At 43.0% G+C, this 21268-nt stretch overlaps 1 protein-coding gene across 6 annotated transcripts in view; it reads right to left on the bottom strand.

Moving 5' to 3' along the window:
• Positions 1-21268, bottom strand: part of ALG1 (ALG1 chitobiosyldiphosphodolichol beta-mannosyltransferase) — a 48192-nt gene that overhangs the window by 5995 nt on the left and 20929 nt on the right. For 5 of the 6 annotated variants that reach the window (XM_070760809.1, XM_070760810.1, XM_070760813.1 and 2 more), the window contains 6 exons: positions 19602-19709; positions 17842-17966; positions 16754-16792; positions 6559-6618; positions 5406-5516; positions 3969-4083 (listed from right to left, as the gene is read on the bottom strand). In XM_070760809.1, coding sequence (XP_070616910.1) covers positions 3969-4083; positions 5406-5516; positions 6559-6618; positions 16754-16792; positions 17842-17966; positions 19602-19709 — 558 coding nt within the window. Of the gene's footprint in view, positions 1-3968; positions 4084-5405; positions 5517-6542; positions 6619-16753; positions 16793-17841; positions 17967-19601; positions 19710-21268 lie in introns of all 6 variants that reach the window. The other variant, XR_011559834.1, reaches the window with a different exon arrangement.

Raw genomic sequence — 21268 nt, 5'->3', positions numbered from 1 at the left:
CAGAGGTGTGAGAGCTCCAACACTTGAGACTTTCAAATAGAGATTGGACTGCCATTTGTCCAAAATGGTGTAGGGACTCCAGCTTGAGCAGGGGGGTTGGACTAGATGGCCTACAAGGTCCCTTCCAACACAAACAAACAGGCAGACAGACAAACAAAATGTCTGATTCCATCCAATTTGGTGCATTCCGGTAGGGTTTGGAATTACAACCTCCAAAATGTATTTATTTATTTATTGGATTTGTATGCCGCCCCTCTCCGTAGACTCGGGGTGGCTAACAACAGTGATAAAAAACAGCATGCAACAATCCAATATTAAAACAACTAAAAAAAAAACCTTATTATAAAACCAAACATACATACAAACATACCATGCATAAATTGTAAAGGCTTAGGGGGAAAGAGTATCTCAGTTCCCCCATGCCTGACGGCAAAGGTGGGGTTTAAGAAGCTTACAAAAGGCGAGGAGGGTGGGGGCAATTCTAATCTCTGGGGGGAGTTGGTTCCAGAGGGCTGGGGCCGCCACAGAGAAGGCTCTTCCCCTGGGTCCCGCCAAACGACATTGTTTAGTTGATGGGACTCGGAGAAGGCCTACTCTGTGGGACCTAACTGGTTGCCGGGATTTGTGCAGCAGAAGGCAGTCCCGGAGATAATCTGGTCCAGTGCCATGAAGGGCTTTATAGGTCATAACCAACACTTTGAATTGTGACCGGAAACTGATCGGCAACCAATGCAGACTGAGGTGTGTTGGTGCAACATGGGCATATTTGGGGAGGCCCATGATTGCTCTCGCAGCTGCATTCTGCACAATCTGAAGTTTCTGAACGCTTTTCAAAGGTAGCCCCATGTAGAGAGCATTATAGTAGTCGAGCCTCGAAGTGATGAGGGCATGAGTGACTGTGAGCAGCGACTCCCGGTCCAAATAGAGCCGCAACTGGTGCACCAGGCGAACCTGGGCAAACGCCCCCCTCGCCACAGCTGAAAGATGTTTCTCTAATGTGAGCTGTGGATCAAGGAGGACGCCCAAGTTGCGGACCCTCTCTGAGGGGGTCGATTCCCCCCCCCCAGAGTAATGGATGGACAGATGGAATTGTCCTTGGGAGGCAAAACCCACAGCCATTCCATCTTATCAGGGTTGAGTTTCAGTCTGTTGACACCCATCCAGACCCCAACAGCCTCCAGGCACCGGCACATCACTTCCACTGCTTCACCGACTGGACAAGGGGTGGAGATGTAAAGCTGGGTATCATCTGCATACTGATGATAACTCACCCCATGCCCTTGAATGATCTCACCCAGCGGTTTCAAGTAGATATTACATAGTAGGGGGGAGAAGTCCGACCCCTGAGGTACCCCACAAGGGAGCAACCTAGAGGTCGACCTCTGACCCCCCGACTGCGACTGACCAGAGAGGTAGGAGGAGAACCACTGAAGAACAGTGCCTCCCACTCCCAACCCCTCCAGCCGGTGCAAAAGGATACCATGGTCGATGGTAGCGAAAGTCGCTGAGAGGTCCAGAAGCACCAGGACAGAGGATGAACCCCTGTCCCGGGCCCGCCAGAGATCATCCATCAGCACGACCAAAGCAGTTCCATGCTGTAGCCGGGCCTGAATCCTGTTGAGGGCCTAGATAATCGGCTTCTTCCAAGGACCGCTGGAGTTGGAGCGCCACCACCTTCTCAACAACCTTCCCCATAAAGGGAAGGTTGGAGACTGGACAATAGTTGTTAAGAATGGCTGGGTCCAGAGAAGGTTTCTTGAGGAGGTGGCGCACAAGTGCCTCCTTGTAGGGATCCGGGAAGGACCTCCTCCCCAGATAAGTTAAATTGTAGCACTGGTGGAAGGCACCTGGCTGGGGAAGGCATTCCGGAGGGTCGGGCCAAAGTCCAACGACAACACAGAGAGATCCAACCGAGTCCAGTTCTTTATTGCTTCTATGTACAGGCAGTCCTTGATTTAGAGCGGTTCCCTTAGTGACCGCTGCAGCATCCCCGTGGTCACATGATTTACATTCGGATGCTGGACAACTGACTCATATTTATGGTGGCTGCAGAGTCCTGGGGTCAGGCAAACACCTTTTGCAACCGCCCTCACAGGTTGCCCTGAGTCTATTTGGAGAAGGACAGCCTGTAAATTTAATTAAATAAAATAAATAAATAAAACCTTCTGGCAAGCAGAGTCAACTATGGGGAATCTCATTCACTTAACAACCGTGTAACTAACGAGAAAAGTCGCAAAAGGGGGTAAAACTCAAATGTTAACAAATGTCTCATTTAGTAACATAAATTTTGAGGTCCACTGTAGTTGTAAATTGAGGGCCACCTATAATCAACAAGACTCTTCTCAGATTAAAGCTATGACTGTCTAATCTCCTACAGGTAGTCCTTGATTTATGGCTATTTGTTTAGTGACGGCTTAAAGTTACGACAGCACTGGGGGGAAAAGGATTTTAAGACTAGACATCCCACTTAGGACTGTTACCGTTTCCCCATAGTCACACCATCAAAATTGGGGTGCTTGGAAACCGAAAGTATTTACAGTGGTTGTATTGTTTGGAGGGTCGTGTGATAGCAAACTACCCAGCTGACTGCTTGCTGACAGCGAAGTGGGCGAAGTCCGATTCACCTAATGACATGATTCCCTTAACAACTTATGTGTATTACTGATCCTGGCAAAAAGACCATAATATCAGGTGTGAGTCATTTAACAATGGCCTCGATAAGCAATGGAAATTTTGGGCCCAATTTTGGTCGTAAATTGAGGACTATCCTGTAGACATACCCTGAGAGATTCTAGGGCTGTGATGGCGAACCTGTGGCATGCGTGCCTGAAGTCGCACGCTGAGCCATGGCACCTGGCACATGTGGGGGCGCTCATTTCTCTTCCGCATTTCTGGCGCACATGCGCACACCATGATCAGCTGGCCTTTGTGCATGCAGCAGTGCCAGAAGCCGGAAGAGCTAGTCTTCTGTTTACCGGCGTGAGAATGTGCGCCGGCCAGCTGAATGGCGTGTACGCATGCGTGGCAGTAACTGGAAGACTTGCCGGCCAGCACACATGTGCACACTGGAAACCAGAAATACATTTTCTGTCATGTGCATGTCACCTGGGCTGCCTAGACAAGCATGAAGTGCTCCCTTTTTGGCACCATGTGCATGCACGCACACTCCTGTGATTCACACGCACGAATCACAGTGGCCGATTAGGTACCACAGAGTGGGCCTTCTCTGGGTCCTGTCGACTATGCAATGTCCTCAGGGGAAGAGCCTTCTCTGTGGCCCTGGCCCTCTAGAATAAACTCCCCCCGGAGATCAGAACTGCCCCCACCCTCCTTGCCTTACGTAAGTTGTTGAAAACTCACCTTTGCCACCAGGCATGGGGAAATTGACACCTCCCCTAACTACTGTTTTATGTATGGTTTGACTGGATTGTGTGATTATTTTATTAATTGTGCTTTTAGATATTGGATTTGTACTTTGTTATTATTGTTGTGAGCTGCCCTGAGTTCTCGGAGAGGGGCAACATACAAATCTAATAAATAATAATAATAATAATAATTTGGCACTCAGTGCCGAAAAGGTTCGTCATCACTAGCATGTGCCTGACCTGAATCCTTTCCTCCTTCCCCCATGCACTTAATAATAACGACAACAGAGTTGGAAGGGACCTTGTGGGTCTTCTAGTCCAACCCCCTGCTTAGGCAGGAAACCCTTCACTACTTCAGACAAATGGCTATCCAACATCTTCTTTAAAATTCTGGACTGGGCAGCCTCTTGTTTTGGACCCCTGTCTGGAATGGGCTTCCTCCTCTCTGGGAAGCTGTGGTGGTACTGCCCAAATTTTCCTCCACCTTTTCTCCAGCGGCACATACCATGCCAGCAGGCATTTTCGGGGTTCCTTGTTTTCAAGAACACTCTAGAACAGAGGGGCGAGTTTTTAACAACCCCCCACTCCCACAGAAGCCCTTACCACTGAAAGTGTACTGCGCACACGGGCAAGCAACAGCCGAACATATCCACCACTTTCATCGGCAGATCTAAACCGCTGGAGGATTTATGAAGACAAACCCCTAAATCGGCTGACCCTGTAAAAGAGAAAGAGGAGATTTCAGGGGATGTAGAACTGCTCAATCAATCAGTACAGAGGAGGACAGGATCTTGGAGGGCTTCTTAGTCCAATTCCCTGCTCAATACCATTTCAGACTAGGTGACAGTCCAGTCTCTTCTTAAAAGCCTCCAGTGATGGGAGACCCACAACTTCTGGGTCTCCCATCACTGCGCAAAAACACGGCGCATAGAGGGTTTGGGAGGTCTGCAGAGTGTACTTTAGGGCTGGGGGAAGGGAAAAACGCTAGTTTTTGCAGAAAAGAGTGAAAAAAGCCCGCCCCCCTTTATTTTGGCAAAAAAGGAACATTTTTTGCCTTACCCCAGCGCTCAAGAGCACTCTGCAGGTCTCCCAAACCCTCTGTGAGCTCAATTTTTTGCAAAAATGGGCCAAATTTTGCAAACCCCCCCCCCCCCCAAAAAAAAACACCAGGGCATGCAGAGGGTTTGGGAGACCTGCAGGATGCTCCTGGAGGCCATGGAGGACAAAACCTTTTTCTTACTTACCTCTTCAAAATAATTATCAACCGTCTTATACACCGGTGCATCTTAGTCAGAAAAATACTGTAGCTTTTGCCCTGAATGCATCTGAATGATGTTCCATATCTGTTTAAAAACTGTTCAACAGTTTAAAAACTTGGCTCTCCCAGTTGTCTTATTTTATTTGTTCAATTTCAAATTCAAAGTCTTAGGTTGCCAACAGAATAGCTTCATGTTGGGGGTGGTTAATTAACAACCGATCCCATCCTCTCCCATCTTTTTTAGCTAGGTTGCTATTACAGAATTTATAGTGTTATATTCATAATACTGTGGGAATTGGGGAGGGGTGGTTGCATGAGAGGAAAAATACTAGCCACAATTTCTTTCCAGAGATTCAAGGTCATCCTTTGTTCAGCACCAGCCGGAAATACAGGGGAGGATCGTGGATGTTGAGAGAACCAAAGTGGTCCATGTGATGAACTTGTGGGTGTGGGAACGAGGGATAAACCTTAACCTGGGTGCAGAACTGTAGGAAAAGTTAATATTGGGTTGACTACAGTTCGTAACCAACATGGCTCTGTTAATAAATTGGAACATGGAAGAAGGCCTAGGTTTGAACTCTGATTTATTTCTTGGATGTTAATTGGAATTGTGACATTATTATAAATTATGGAGTTTCATATTCTAATATTTGTAAGCCACCCATACTTTTTGTGTGGTAATATTAATGACTAATAAATGTTTACAAATAATACAAACACACCAACCAGCTGATAAATCTAGTTGCTATCATTCTGCAAGAGAAAAATAAAACTTTCCTTGCCTAGTAACAGGGCGTAGTCTTCTGCTTCCAGCCAAGGGGTGCAAATCTGGATATGCTTGAAGTGCAGGGTAGCCATCAACTTGGTGTAATGGTCCTTCAGGGGCCCTTTGCCTTTTTATAAGAGAACACATACATGTAAAAAAAAGTTGACAAAAGAGAATATTTGTAGCTCAGGGTTGAATTGAAGGCTCCTTGATGCTCTGTGAGCTTGGAGGTTTTGTTGCAGACGTTTCATTACCAAAGTAGGTAACATCATCAGCACTAGTAGGGTGTGGGGTTTGCTGTCACTTTATATGCTAGTAGCTTGCTGTGTCAGTGTTGGGTGGGAGTCATCTTGGTGGGTCCTTGATTGGGCCGTTGTTTATATTCACTGCTTTGTCTAAATTGATAGGTCCTTGACCGGGGTATTATTGGTGTTCTAGATTATTGGTCTAATGTTTAATCTTGGTGTTAATCTCTCCTTATTGGTCTAATGTTTAATCTTGGTGTTAACCTCTCCTTATTGGTCTAATGTTTAATCTTGGTGTTAATCTCTCCTTATCTGGCTAATTTCACTTTATTCAAGCAGGTGCTTTGATCCTCTTGTTCCTTTCTGGTTTGTTGATTGTCTTTTTTTTTAACGGTATATAGTTGTTATTTATCTCTTTGTGCCTGTCGATAGCTGATTTATCGGAGTGCCGGGCTTCCGGGAATTCTCTAGCGTTTTTGGAATTGGCTTGGTCTAGGATGTTCAGCTTCCCAGTTGAAACAATGGTGGAGACTTCCCATGTGTTGTGAAAGTAACAATTTTCATCATGTCTTCTGATTGCTACTTGGTGTTCAAGGAGGCACTCGTAAACTGAAAGCAAAACTCTCTCTCATCAAGCACTGCGATTGTTACCTAGTTTGGCAGTGAAATGTCCACAAGGTAACATCCAAGCTCAGAGAGGACTAAGGAAAGGCTCTTCTCCAAAAGAATTGTAGGACAAATCAACAACTTCTTATCATTTTTATGACCTCTTGTTCCAAATACTTAGAGCAAGAATTGATGCCATACAAGCAGCTAAGTGTTAAGGTGCTTCCACTTCTAAATGAAAGCATTTCATGCAGCAGCTCAAAATACTGGAAGAAATCAGGACTGAATTTTGAAAAACGGACCATTCAAAGGTGCTACCTGTGATCACACACACAAGAGTAGGAAGTTTTGCTCCGTTGCTGACACAGCGCTCATACTCTGTAGGAGGGAAAAAGAGAGCAAAGAAGGTGAAAATATTCACACAGGATACAAAAGGAAACTTCCCTATTTAAAGTAAGCCGAGAATTTTGAAAACTGAGCTGGACTTTAGTGAGATTTCAAAGGGAATCTATGCTCAGTTTGTTACAGCAAGCCTGAGCTTTGTTGACGCAGTGGTTAAAGTGCAGTACTGCAAGCTGCTTCTGCTGACTGCTGGCTCTAGTTCACCAATTCAAATCTCACCAGGCTCAAGGTTAACTCAGCTTTTAAAAAAAATATTTTTATTGATTTTTAACAATTTTTATATCACACAACATAAAACAGTGCATAGTGAATTGTGCCCACCACCCCGACACACACACATTCCCCACCACCAGTTTGGGGGTGTTTCTTGTATAGTCCACTTAACCCAAGAGCAATATATCTGTTTACATATTATAGAGTGATTCCAATTTATTTCTTGTAGCTTGGTCTCGGATTCTGCTCATCATATATTGTCTTACCTTGTCCCACCGTCCCATCAGCTGTCCCACCTCAGTTTCATTATCCAAATTTATTCTTTTTTCCATAATTTCAAATTGAATATGGTCCACCATGTACCTATACCAATTTTGCATTGTCCATTTTGTCGCATCCTTCCAACCCAAAACTATTACTGCCTGAGCGCTTTCTATTGCTGCTTTTTTTATTTCTCTAAATTCTCCCATCGCATTACTTTTTACTAGTACTGCCATTTCCTTAGTGATTGTCCATTGTATATTTAGCATTCTATTGATATCCTCTTTCACTTTTTGCCAAAATTCCTGCACTATCGGGCATTCCCAAAACATATGCATAAACACTCCTTTGTCTTGACACCCATGCCAACAATTCCCCCTGACATTCTGTTGAAAATGTGTGAATTGAACGGGAGTAAAATACCACTTATGTAATATTTTCCTTCTCATTTCCCTGATTCTTGTATTTTTAATTTTCCTTATATCTTCTACTATATTTTCCATTTCTTGTACCTCTACTGGTATCTCATTTTGCCACCATTTAGTCAATCCATCAATCGTATCCCCTTCTGACTGCACTAGCAATTTGTATATATTAGTTGCTTGCGCCTTTATACCCTCACTTTTTTCTCTTATTATTTTCTCTAACCCTGTCTCCTCCCTCCATAATACTTCTTTATTCTCCCTTTCATTTAGATATTTACATATTGCATTTATTTGTAGCCACCTTCCCTTACCTAACCACCATTCTATACGATTTCTACTTGGCCTGCCATCCTTCTCATATAACTGTTCTATCTTAGTTATCCCTCTTCCCTTCAACTCTCCTATAACCTTATTTAAGTTAGTTTCATTTTCTCTATTTATTACATAAAGCGATGACAGTTTAGATTTATATAATCCTATTTTCCCCTGCCATTTTTTCCAAATTTCCATAGTCCCTTTCATTGGGCCTATTAAATTACCTAAGTTACTCCTATTCCACTTTCTAAAAATTAATTCTCTATTCTTCATCCCGTTTATCTGTTTTTCCAATTTCACCCATTTATTTTCACCTAATTGCAACTCCATTAACCTTTCCATTTGAAAAGCTTCCCTATACAGCTCCAAACATGGAACTCCCCATCCCCCCTCTCCTCTTTTTCATTCGCAATTAACCACTTTTTTCTTATTCTTGGTCTCTTGTCTTCTTCAATCCAATACAGTGGTACCTCAAGATACGAACGTCTTACGAACAACTCGTGATACGAACCCGGGGTTCAGAAAAATTTTGCCTCTTCTTACGAACTTTTTTCGAGTTCCCAGCAGCCTCCCGAACGCCGGTTCGTAACTCGAAAAAAGTTCGTAAGAAGAGGCAAAATTTTTCTGAACCCCGGGTTCGGTTCGAGCGGCTTCCCAGCTGTCTCCGAACGCCGAACACGGAAGTTCGGGTTTGGTGTTCGGCTTCGGGAGACAGCTGGGAAGCCGCGCGGCTGTTTTAAAAGGTCACAGCCGGGCTGAGGGGCTTCCCAGCACCCCCCCGAACCTCGAACTTTTGCCGAACTTCCGGGTTCGGGGTTCGGGGGGGTGCTGGGAAGCCCCCCAGCCCAGCTGTGACCTTTTAAAACAGCCGCGCGGCTTCTCAGCTGTCTCCGAACGCCGAATGCGGAAGTTCGGGTATGGCGTTCGGCTTCGGGAGACAGCTGGGAAGCCGCGCGGCTGTTTTAAAAGGTCACAGCCAGACTGGGGGGCTTCCCAGCAACCCCCCGAACCCTGAACTTTTGCCGAACTTCCGGGTTCGGGGTTTGGGAGGTTGCTGGGAAGCCCCGCAGGCTGGCTGTCACCTTTTGAAACAGCCGCGCGGCTTCCCAGCAGTCGCCGAACGCCAAACGCGGAAGTTCGGGTTTGGTGTTCGGCTTCGGGAAGCTGCTGGGAAGCCGCACGGCTGTTTTAAAAGGTGACAGCCGGCCTGGGGGGCTTCCCAGCACCCCCCCAACCCCGAACTTTTGCCGAACTTCCGGGTTCGGGGTGTTTCTGGGAAGCCCCCCAGGCCGGCTGTCACCTTTTGAAACAGCGGCGCAGCTTCCCAGCAGTTGCCGAACGCCGAACCCGGAAATTCGGGTTTGGCGTTTGGCTTCGGAAGACAGCTGGGAAGCCGCACGGCTGTTTTAAAAGGTGACAGCCGGCCTGGGGGGCTTCCCAGCACCCCCCCCAACCCCGAACTTTTGCCGAACTTCCAGGTTCGGGAGGTTGCTGGGAAGCCCCCCAGCCCGGCTGTCACCTTTTGAAACAGCCGCGCGGCTTCCCAGCAGTCGCCAAATGCCGAAAGCGGAAGTTCAGGTTTGGCGTTCGGCTTCGGGAAGCTGCTGGGAAGCCGCGCGGCTGTTTTAAAAGGTGACAGCCGGCCTGGGGGGCTTCCCAGCAACCTCCCGAACCCCGAACTTTTGCCGAACTTCCGGGTTCGGGAGGTTGCTGGGAAGCCCCCCAGCCCAGCTGTCACCTTTTAAAATAGCCGCGCGGCTTCCCAGCAGTCGCCGAACGCCATTTTTTTGCGGGGGTTTTTTTTGGTTGCACGGATTAATTGACTTTACATTGTTTCCTATGGGAAACAATGTTTCGTCTTACGAACCTTTCGTCTTACGAACCTCCCCCTGGAACCAATTAGGTTCGTAAGACGAGGTATGACTGTAATTTAGTTTTTTGTCCCACTCTTTAACCTTACATACCGATAGCCCCCCCGACAGCACCTGAAATAGGTACATCATCTTGGGAGCTATCATCATTTTTAAAGCTCTTATTTTAGAGAGTCTCCTTAGCTTTTTATCTTTCCAGCTCCTCATCTGTTTTAACATTTTCCTCCATATTAATCTATAATTAATCTCTTCAATTTTTGCTGGGTTTTTCAATAACCAAATTCCCAAATATTTTATTTTTTTAAGTCCTAATTTCAACCCTGATTCTTTCCTGATTTCTATCTGTTCTCTCGGATCTGTATTTAAACACATAATGTCTGATTTTTCCATATTAACCGACAGTCCCGATTCCTGCTTAAACTCTTGTAAAATATTTATTATACCTTTAATCATCTCCATTGGGGTCTGGGTCAATATAATTGCATCGTCTGCAAATAAATTTATTTTCATTTCTAATTCCCCTATTCTATATCCTGCCCAAGTGTTATATTGTCTTATCTTATTAGCTAAGATCTCTATTGCTATTACAAATAATTTTGGAGATAAAGGGCATCCCTGCTGGGGGCCGTTTAATAAATACTCTGCGTTCTTTGTCCATTCACTCTTATATACGCTTCATTTCCTTTATAAATCTCTTTTATAGTTTCACAAAATTTTCCCCCAATATTTAGTTCATTACATAATTTATATAAATAGCTATGGTTAACTTTATCAAACGCTTTATAAACATCTAATTTCAAAATTCCCAATTTCCTTTTAGTAGCGGTAGCATGGTGCATCACATTCATTACATTTCTAATTGGTTCACTTATTTTCCTTCCCTTCACGAATCCATATTGATCCTCTTCAATTATTTTTGGTAAAATATTTTCTAATCTATTTGCCAGTATTTTCATAAATATTTTATAATCCTGATTTGCCAAACTGATCGGACGGTAAGACCCAGGCTCTCTTAAATCTCGACCCATCTTCGGAATGGTAACAATTTCTGAAAGCTTCCATGTCTGCGGGATATCACGATTTAACAATATATTATTGAACAATTTCCCCAAATGCGGCAACAACACATTCACATAAGTTTTATAGAATTCCCCTGTAATTCGGAGAGGGGTGGCATACAAATCTAAATAATAAATAAATAAAATAAATAAATAAACCCATCCGGGCCCGGTGCTTTGGCTTGTTTTAACCCTTTAATTACTCTAGCAATTTCATCTTGTGTAATTTCTGCATTCAAAATTTGTTTATCTTCTTCACTTACTATTTTCCCAACCTTGAGGACTCCTATCTTCACTTGCTCCTCTTTATACAAATCTTCATAATATTTCCTCATTATCTCCTCTAACTGGTCATTACCATATCTAACCACTCCACTAGTGTCCCTCAATGCTAAAATACATGATTTTTCTTTCCTCTTCTTCAGATATCTCGCCATTTGCTGCATTGATCTTGTCCCCCAACTCTGTATTTTTTGTCGCATCATCATTCTCATCTTGTTCCATTTGATCTCATCATACACCATCAATTGTTTCTTTTTCAATTTCAATAAACTATTCCAATCTCTACTTTTAGTTAATCTTAACTGCTCTTGTATCAAATCTATTTCCCTTATCTTCCTTTCCCTCTCTCTACCCCACCTCTTCCTAATATCTGCTTCCATACATATACATTGTCCCCTCATGAAGGCCTTACATGCATCCCACACAATTGATTGTTTAATACCACCCACATCATTAATTCTAAAATATTCAGATAATTCTGTTTGCAATTTCTCTTTATCTTGTTCCCTAGCAGTTACAACTGCATTATATCTCCAAATTCTTTGATTACGTTCCTGACCTATTTCCAATTCTGCCAATAGTGGGGCATGATCTGATATCCATATACTTTTAATGTCTACTTTTTAAACTTGTATATTGCCTCCCCTATTCATTAATATGTAGTCTATGCAGCTAAATGTATATCTTGCTGAATAATATGTAGCTCTGTTTAAAATATCTGCATGAAGATCCACCATATTAAGTCTGTTTAAATGTAACATCCTGCTATTTGCAGTCCCATTTGTTAATTGCATATTAAAATCTCCTGCCAAAAAAGTTGAGCCCTCCATAAAGTTGTCTAACTTCCTCTTAGTATTTATTATAAATTGTTTTGTTTTCACATTTGGGGCATAAATTGCTGCTAATGTCAGCTTCTTTTGATTTATTTTCCCTTTAACAAATATCCACCTTCCTTCTCTATCTTTCTGAATTCCAACCTCTTCAAAATTAACCCTCTGATGAATCAGAATTGCTGTGCCTCGGCTGTTTTGTGTTCCTCTAGATTCAAACACCCACTTCCAATTTTTATCATTAATCAATTTATCCCCTCCTCCCCGTCTTTTATGTGTTTCTGTCAAAATCATAATATCCACCTTATATTGCTTAGCCATCCTTAATATCCTAAAACGTTTCAAATCTGATCCCAAACCATTCACATTTAAAACCATTATCTTACACTCCATCATAATATACCAAAATCACCCTTTTCCCCTCTTGTTTTGCCCTTGGTTTATTTCCCCCCCCCTTTCTTTACCCCTATTACCCCCCCCCCAACGTGCCTCCCCCCGTGCTCCCCCCCCACCAAGTGGGGAGAAGACAAGAAAAATCCTTGCCCATTCACGAGGCACATTATCTGGATTGCGTTCTCACTCAACTAGCTCCTCTTTCAACCCTTTTTAATTGTAATAAAGAGAAATCTTCTCCCCCCTTCCTTTCTCCTTTAAATAATTCCTTCTTTAATTTTAACTTCTTTAACCCCCTTTTTTCCCCCTTAGACTTCCCCCACCGAATGACAAATATACAGGAATCCCAAGGCATCTCCAAGAAATAATAATAATAATAATGATAATAATAATAATAATAATAATAATAATAATATTTTTCTTTTTCTTTTCTTTTTTTTCACAACAAGACAAGGAGACCAAACACCATCACTTTCTGGCTCTCTTCTCACGCAGAGCCCGTGTTTTTCTCTGCTCCTTTCTGATGGCCTCCACCTGCCCGGTTAACTCCTTCAGCTGCTCTTCCCTTCGTCTTTCCTCCTCGTCTGGGGTACTCCGACCATCAAAAGCCTCTTCTCCTTCATGTGCTAGTGCTCCAGCTTCATCAAACTTAATCCCCAGTTGATCCAATAAAGCCTTTCCCTCCTCCAATGAACGTGCTCTGTACATTTTATTTTCCTGTAACACCAAGATAGCCACTGGGTAGCCCCAGCTAAATCTGGTTCCACTTTGATATAACCAGCTTGCAATTGGTTTCAAAACAGCTCTCGCTCTCAGAGTTTCCCAGGAAAGATCCCTCAGAACCCTTATCTCATTTCCGTCTTGTTTAAGGCTCGTAGAAGTCTTCAAAGATTTATAAATCATCTCTGCTTTTTTTTCACTGAGGAAAGCCACAACTATGTCTCTCTGCCTCCCGTCTCTTCGTGGTGCCGCCCAGTGAACTCGCAATAAATCTTCCAAGCTGACTTGTACGCCTGTCTGTTTATTTAACCAAGCGCAGATTGCTTCTGTTAACTTTGAATCAGAGGCAGAATCCATTCTGAACCCACGCAGACGCAAATTCCTTCTTCTCTGACGGTCGTCCAGATTAGCAATTCTATCATTCATTTGTTTTATTATTCCATCGTGATCCTTCACTTGTTTTTCAACTTTCTGTATCTTTCCAGCAGAGGATTCCTCCTCCTTTTTAATTTGCTTTACTTCTGAAACCAGCTCACCCATTGAAGTTTCTACTTTAATAAATCTCTGCTCAAATCCAGAACAAATGTCCAGCAATTTATCCAGGTTTTTTTCAATGTTCGCTAAGCTGGAAGCGTCTTCTTTTTTCCCTCCCTCCACCATTTTAAGATTTATTGTAGTCACTTATCACTTCCTTGTTACAGCGAAAGCACCTCCGTCTTTGCTTGAAATCGTAAATCTTCAAATTCTCTTTGATGCCCGTAGATTCCTGTACCTCCTATTTTTTTCTTAAGAAGGATTTATAGTCTTTTTAAGGTAGAGAAAACCCTTTACATTATATATTAATACGGAGCCAGAGGTGAAATGCCTAGAAACCAATTAGGCACATGCGCAATCCAAGGTTAACTCAGCCTTCTATCCTTCCGAGTGGGTAAAGTGAGGGCTGGTTGGGGGCGATAGGCTGACTCTCTGTAAACTGTTTAGAGAGGGTTGTAAAGCACTGTGAAATGATATATAAGTCTAAGTGCAATTACTATGGTGCTATAAATTCTGATTTCTTGCATAGGGAGACAAAAAGGAAAAGAGGATTGATACAACATTCTATAGGGCAGGTTCTAAGGTGCCAAATTTTAGGGAGCACCAAAATTGGAAAATCTGAACAGCTCTTCTGTGAGCTTTTTCTTTCTACGCTTTTCAAAAGCATTTGATCTACAAAATTGTTGCAGTGATAACAACATACTAACCAGATATTGCAAGTCTCTCTCTCTCTCTCTTTCTCTCTCTCTCACACGCACACACACACACGCACAAACTCAATGAAAGGCAGTCCTCAGCTCACACTTACAACTGAGGCCAAAATTTTCACTACTAAGCATGGCCCTTCTTAAGTGAATTCTGCTCCATTTTACAAGCTTTTTTGACCACGGTTAACTGAATCACTGCACTTGGTCAAGTGAATCATGCAGTCATTAAACGAATCATGTTCTTTCTTTCAACGATCCCATCATCCCTTGCGGGGTAGAGCCTGGGCAACTGAATGGAGCTAGCAGAATGCTTTAATGACCGGAGGCTCTTCTTGCCGCCAATGTAGAGCCTTGTTCAGAAGATATACTGTATTCTCATTGTGCCAAGATAGAAATCTCTGCCTCTACCTAGGATCGAACCCACAGCCTCATAAGCTTCTCCCACTGACTGCTTGTCGGAAACCAACTGGGAAGGTTATAAACAGTGCTCACATGACCTCGGCAATCGTCATAAATAATGGCCTTTTACCAAGTATCCATATTTTGATCATGTGACCACAAGGATGCTGCAACAGTTTTTTCAGTGCCATTGCAGTTTCAAATGATCAGTAAAGGAATGTTTGTAAATTGAGGACTGCCTTTATTGTTGGAATTTGAGGCGGAAGCATTTCCGTGGGGGAGATTTGGCTTCCTGCACATATAATAGTAATAATAATAATAATAATACAGTCAAACCTCGTCTTATGAACCTAATTGGTTCCAGGGGGAGGTTTGTAAGACGAAAGGTTCGTAAGACGAAACATTGTTTCCCATAGGAAACAATGTAAAGTCAATTAATCCGTGCAACCAAAAAAAAACCCCCGCAAAAAAAACCGCTGCCGCCCGGCTGTCACCTTGTTTTAAAAGGTGACAGCCGGGCGGCGGGGCTTCCCAGCACCCCCCCCAACCCCGAACTTTTGCCGAACTTCCGGGTTCGGGGTTGGGAGGGGTGCTGGGAAGCCGCGCGGCTGTTTTAAAAGGTCACAGCCGGGCTGGGGGGCTTCCCAGCATGCCCCAAAGCCCGAACCTGGAAGTTCGGCAAAAGTTTGGGGTTCGGAGGGGTGCTGGGAAGCCCCCCAGCGCGGCTGTGACCTTTTAAAACAGCCGCGCGGCTTCCCAGCTGTCTCCGAATGCCGAACGTGGAAGTTCGGCTTTGGCGTTCGGCTTCGGGAGACAGCTGGGAAGCCGCGCGGCTGTTTTAAAAGATCACAGCCGCGCTGGGGGGCTTCCCCCCCCGAACCCCGAACCCGGAAGTTTGGCAAAAGTTCGGGGTTCGGGGGGGTGTTGGGAAGCCCCCCAGCGCGGCTGTGACCTTTTAAAACAGCCGCGCGGCTCCCCAGCTGTCTCCCGAAGCCGAACGCCAAAGCCAAACTTCCGCGTTCGGCGTTCGGAGACAGCTGGGAAGCCGCGCGGCTGTTTTAAAAGGTCGCAGCCGCGCTGGGGGGCTTCCCAGCAACCTCCCGAACCGAACCCGGGGTTCAGAAAAAATTTGTCTCTTCTTATGAACTTTTTTCGAGTTACGAACCGGCGTTCGGGAGGTTGCTGGGAAGCCCCGCCGCCCGGCTGTCACCTTTTAAAACAGCCGTGCGGCTTCCCAGCTGTCTCCGAACGCCGGTTCGTAACTCGAAAAAAGTTCGTAAGAAGAGGCAAAATTTTTCTGAACCCCGGGTTCGTATCACGAGTTGTTCGTAAGACGAGGGGTTCGTATCTTGAGGTACCACTGTAATAATAATAATAATAATAATAATAATAATAATAATAATAATAATAATAACAACAACAACAACAAAACAATAACAATTATTATTAGTATATATATAATTAATATTATATATAATAATTATATTATTATTATCATTATTATTATCATTATTATTAATTAGATTTGTATGCTGCCCCTCTCCAAAGCCAAATCCCTGAAGGGCACTTGTGCCCACCCACCAGTCACGCGGAACTGCGCATGCAACTGCACCGGTGGCAGCGACAGGAGACCCTTGCCTGACTATGATGCCCCTAAAAGCCAACCAACAGGCTGACTGGAAATGATGGCCTCATGCCAAATGGGGGGGTGCTGTTTTAAGAGATCGATGCGGGGTGAAGTGGGGTCAGAAATAGCCAAAGGCAGCCCTGTTGTCCCTCCCATTTATAAGATAACATCTTTGGAAGTGATCTTCCTTCGCACCGAGAAGAGGACTAAGGTTAGGAAAAGGATCCAGCTCAATTTATACATCAGATTTGGCTGCAGTACGGCTTGCAAAATGAAAAGAACAAAAACTCCGGTGAGAATGTTATAAAGCACATTACAACTTTGGGCCTTTGGAAGTCTATTTTACTACCAGAGCCAGACAAATATCTGACAGGAAAGTTCATCCAAACCACCTGCTCTTAACACCTGTTCATTCACCATGAAGATGGCTAGCTTTTTTTAAAAAAAAAACACTAAAAGGTTTCTTGGTAGCTCACCTTTTAAAGCCTCTAACAGAATGGAAAAATCTTCATCCTCTTGAAAAAAGAAAAGAACCAGAATTTATTATACAAACATCATAGTTATAAATGCTTTATTATACAAACATCATGGTTTGATCATGCTTTCTGAAAAAGTTGGGAATGATAATCCCAAAACCTACGGAGATTATCAACTGAAGAAAGTTGCTCTATACACTATATCTTAAGAGCAATTAGGTGGTGTCTGATTTTATCTGAGAGGCCCAAGGAGAAACATCCAAATTCACCTCCATCAAATGGAAATATAATATAACTGATGCAACTGAAAAACTGCCATCTTATGTCTGCTTAGACAAAATGGCCAGATCTGCTAACAAATCTTTTATGAGCCAGAAATTTTTAAAAGAAAACCTACATTTCAATTTTGATGAGGCAAATTGGTATTTGAGGATGTTTACGCCCCCCTGGATATTCAAATCAGACTTAATTCCCGTCTTTAGATAGGGATTAAAATCCACCAAGAAAAGTTGCTGCTTTTTTGAGTGTGGGGAATGATGCGTATGAGAAAGGAATTGTTTTGTTGCATATGTCAGTTCAGAACAGCTCAGACATACAGCCATTGGACCAAGTCACTCAGCGATACCAACATTTTAAACTTTAAATCTTTAAATTCACACTGTAATCTTGAAATATACATGGAAAACACAGCCAAGCGATCTTAGCAATGGCTATATGAATTCTATAGTTAAGTTCGTATTTTATCATTATATTTGCATGCCAACTAAGGCAACAGAGGATGGACGACAATTATAAAACTTATTTTTAATTCCTCTTGCCACAAAGAGCAGAATGGTCCAGAATCACCACAAAATCCTGAGATGACTGTACAGACTCTTTCAAAGATTATACTTGGAGCCATATACTGTCCTAATCCACGATGGGTTTGGTTGGGTTGGGTTGGGTTGGGCTGATTGGTTTGAATTGGGTTGGGCTGGGCTGGGTTGGTTGGTTTGAGTTGGTTTGTGGTGGAATCTAGCATGTTGTTCAGCTAAGTGCTTTATTTAACTAAGCATGGCTTACTTCAATGACAAGATATAGAATCAGACCTGTCCAACTGGTGCTGCTAATAAGGAGAGCTGGTCGGTCAAGACAGTGTGTGGTTTTCCTACTGATGGCATCAAACTGGGTAAAGGCAGATCTTTCAACATGATCTGGAGGGAAGGATTCCACCCTGAGAAGAAGAAAAAACAACCAAGGAATGTTCATGGCAAATGCACACATAGACTGTATAAAACAAACAACTCTCAGGACAGGTGAAGTGAAACAGAGCTCTCCACATAGCAACATTAACCCATTTACGTGGGTGAACCATTTGGGAGATTCAGAGAATCACCCTAATTTGGGCCTAAGGCAGATTAACACAGCAAGGGCATCATCTTAGAGTCAAGGTTTCAAGCTTATTAATGTGTTAATGGAGGGGATATCCGGCAGAGATGAACATTCATACAGAAAGAAAGAGCCACCCATTCATTGGCAATCACTCCCCATGTCCATTCCAGTGTTACAAAGGACCAAATGATTTGCATCCTTTTGTTATCTATGTATAACAACAGCAATAGCATTAAGACTTATACAGTATAAGACAGCCAACCGGTCCCTACACTTACAATGGTTGCAGGATTTTCACTATCAAATAATCAAGATTCGGGCACTAGGCTACTGGCATGCACCTATGATGGTGGCAGTGTTCTGGTGTTCTCATGTGATCTTCCAAGCCGACTTCCAACAAGCCAAATGACCGGAGAAGCCAAATTCACTTAATGACCATGTGATTTTGCTTAATAGCAAAAAAAATACCATAAAATTGGGTGCAGTCGCATAATTCATTTAAATATGTTAAAGGGTTAAATAAGGTTCAAGAGGGAAGTGTTTTTAATAGGAAAGTGAACACAAGAACAAGGAGACACAACCTGAACTTAGTTGGGGGAAAGATCAAAAGCAACATGAGAAAATATTATTTGACTGAAAGAGTAGTAGATCCTTGGAACAAACGTCCAGCAAACGTGGTTGGGAAATCCACAGTAACTGAATTTAAACATGCCTGGGATAAACATAGATCCATCCTAAGATAAAATACAGGAAATAGTATAAGGGCAGACTAGATGGACCAGGAGATCTTTTTCTGCCGTCAATCTTCTATGTTTCTATGTTTCATTTAATGACCATTCAGCAATGGGAGTTCCAGTCTCAAGTGTGGTCATAAGTGGAGGAATACTATTATGGCCTGTTGGCCACCGGCCCTTCCAGCAGCCGAACCAGATGAGGAGGAGGTGGCGTGGGAGTCAGGGACGGCGTCAAGAGAACCTGAGAGCTCCGAGGGGGAAGAAGGAACAGAGCTGGCAGAGGGAGAGAGAGAGAGAGAGACACAGTCTGGGCTGTGGAACAGCTGGGCCCAGTGCAAGGATGTGCAGAAGGCAGAGGAGAGGAGAGCAGTGGAAATCTATGGGCCGGTCCTTGGGATGGAAGAGGCATCACTGCAAGCAAAGCCCCACCCTAGCTCTGGGGATAAAAGGCAGTGGGTGGAGATGAATAGATGTGGCAGACAATAATTCATCTCCCTGCTGCACAGACTTGTTAGCTTGCATTGAGAGAGAAACTTTTTTCCGGGGCTGCCGGGGCTTCTAATAAAGGAATCTTTGAGCTAATTTCAGAGGGTTTGTTGTGTTTGGGAAGCTGGGTCAGAACAACTACATGCAAACATGGTACTATATTAAAAAGACACAAAACCTAGAAGTAGAGGCAGTTTTCAAATTAGGCCTGTTTTTTCATTGTTTTTTTAACAAACGGAATATAAGTTTTAACTCACGCTTTAAAAGGAACGTAGTCTTTTGAGAGCCTGATGAACAATTTGTGCTGTTCGCTCAGGGATGCTTCCTTAAAGAAAGATGCCGGCTTATCGTAGAGGGTTATTGCTCTGGAACACAATGGGTTGAACGTTCAAATAATATCAATAAAACTCAAAAGAGAGTAAGACAACAAAAAATAATAACTTGAACTCATCAAAAAATGTAAAAGATGTGTATAAAATTAAATAGATTAGCCCAGAGATTTCCTGGGCAAAAAGATATAGGAATCAAGGGAATCAAACTACAATGGTACCTCTACTTAAGAACTTAATTTGTTCCGTGACCAGGTTCTTAAATAGAAATGTTTGTAAGTAGAAGCAATTTTTTCCCATAGGAATCAATGTAAAAGCTAATAATGCGTACAAACCCATTCGGAAAGAAATAAAAGCTCGGAATTTGGATGGGAGGAGGAGGAAGAAGAGGAGGAGGACAGTCGCTGCCGAAAGAAGAAGGTGAGGTGAGGGGAATCAAAAAAATCCAAAACTTTAAGGCTTAAAAAAAAAAAGAGGGACTCTGAGGCAGCGAGGAGCATGCGCCTCCCATACACTTGGCGCAAGGCTGCCTTCCCATACACTGCGCCAGAGAGAGAAACCCAGGGGCAATGGCAGGAAACTGGCCGGGCCTTCGTGCCACTCTCAAATTTCCTGGGAAATTTTTTCAGGCTCGGGTTCTTAAGTAGAAAATGGTTCTTAAGTAGAGGCAAAAAAATCTTGAACACCCACTTCTTATCTAGAAAAGTTCTTAAGTAGAGGCGTTCTTAGGTAGAGGTACCACTGTATATTTTGTGAAAGACCTAAATAATGCCAAAGCATCATATTTGAAAGTTGACATATTTGAATGTCCCAAAGATGCTTTTTTTTCAAGAGGCAACTGGACTTTCTGATTTTTCTTTGAAGACATTTCACTTCTTATCCAAGAAGCTGATTCAGCTCTGGCTGGATGGTGGGGAATGGAAGGATTTATACTATACTGGAGGACACAGAACCTCCATAGACATATTTGAATGTTTATTTTATTTGTTTATTAAAGTTTATACAACTCTACGCAGTTTGTAAAAGACCAGCCCTAAACATAAATTCAGGGATCATAGAGGCTGGAGAGATGCCAGCCCTTAAGAATGAAATATTTGTGTATCTCATGATAATGAAATATTTGTGTGCCGTATGATTATGTTCTCAATTACCACATGCACTAACCCATGCAGCCTTTTTAAAAAATTAAAATAATGCTCAGAATATTTGGCTAAGGTACTAAGACAAAAAATACAATGCCATAAAGGTACACATTCATAAAGTATCTGATGTATTTGAAGGAATTAATGTCATAAATTTACATCTGTTTATCCTACTGAACAAAATATTAGTAATTCTAGAGAACAGAAATCATTCCATTGAGGTATAATGGGAAAAGCTCAAGCCTAAAAGAACCTTCTTTGGAGTTGATGTATCTGCTTAAATGTTTATGGATTCAACCATTTATTTTAAGTAGATAGTGGTGAGAATAGATTACATTTTGAGCAGCACTTTGAACAATGGCTTAGATACTGAAAAGTATTTTTTTAAAAATACAGAATACCCCCTATAATAAATAGGATCACATAAGTCTATAGCATTGTTGTAACCAAGGA

The sequence above is a fragment of the Erythrolamprus reginae genome, chromosome 9 (assembly GCF_031021105.1).
Source record: "Erythrolamprus reginae isolate rEryReg1 chromosome 9, rEryReg1.hap1, whole genome shotgun sequence".
Classification (NCBI taxonomy): Eukaryota; Metazoa; Chordata; class Lepidosauria; order Squamata; family Dipsadidae; genus Erythrolamprus; species Erythrolamprus reginae.
This window is presented reverse-complemented; position numbering and strand designations above follow the sequence as displayed.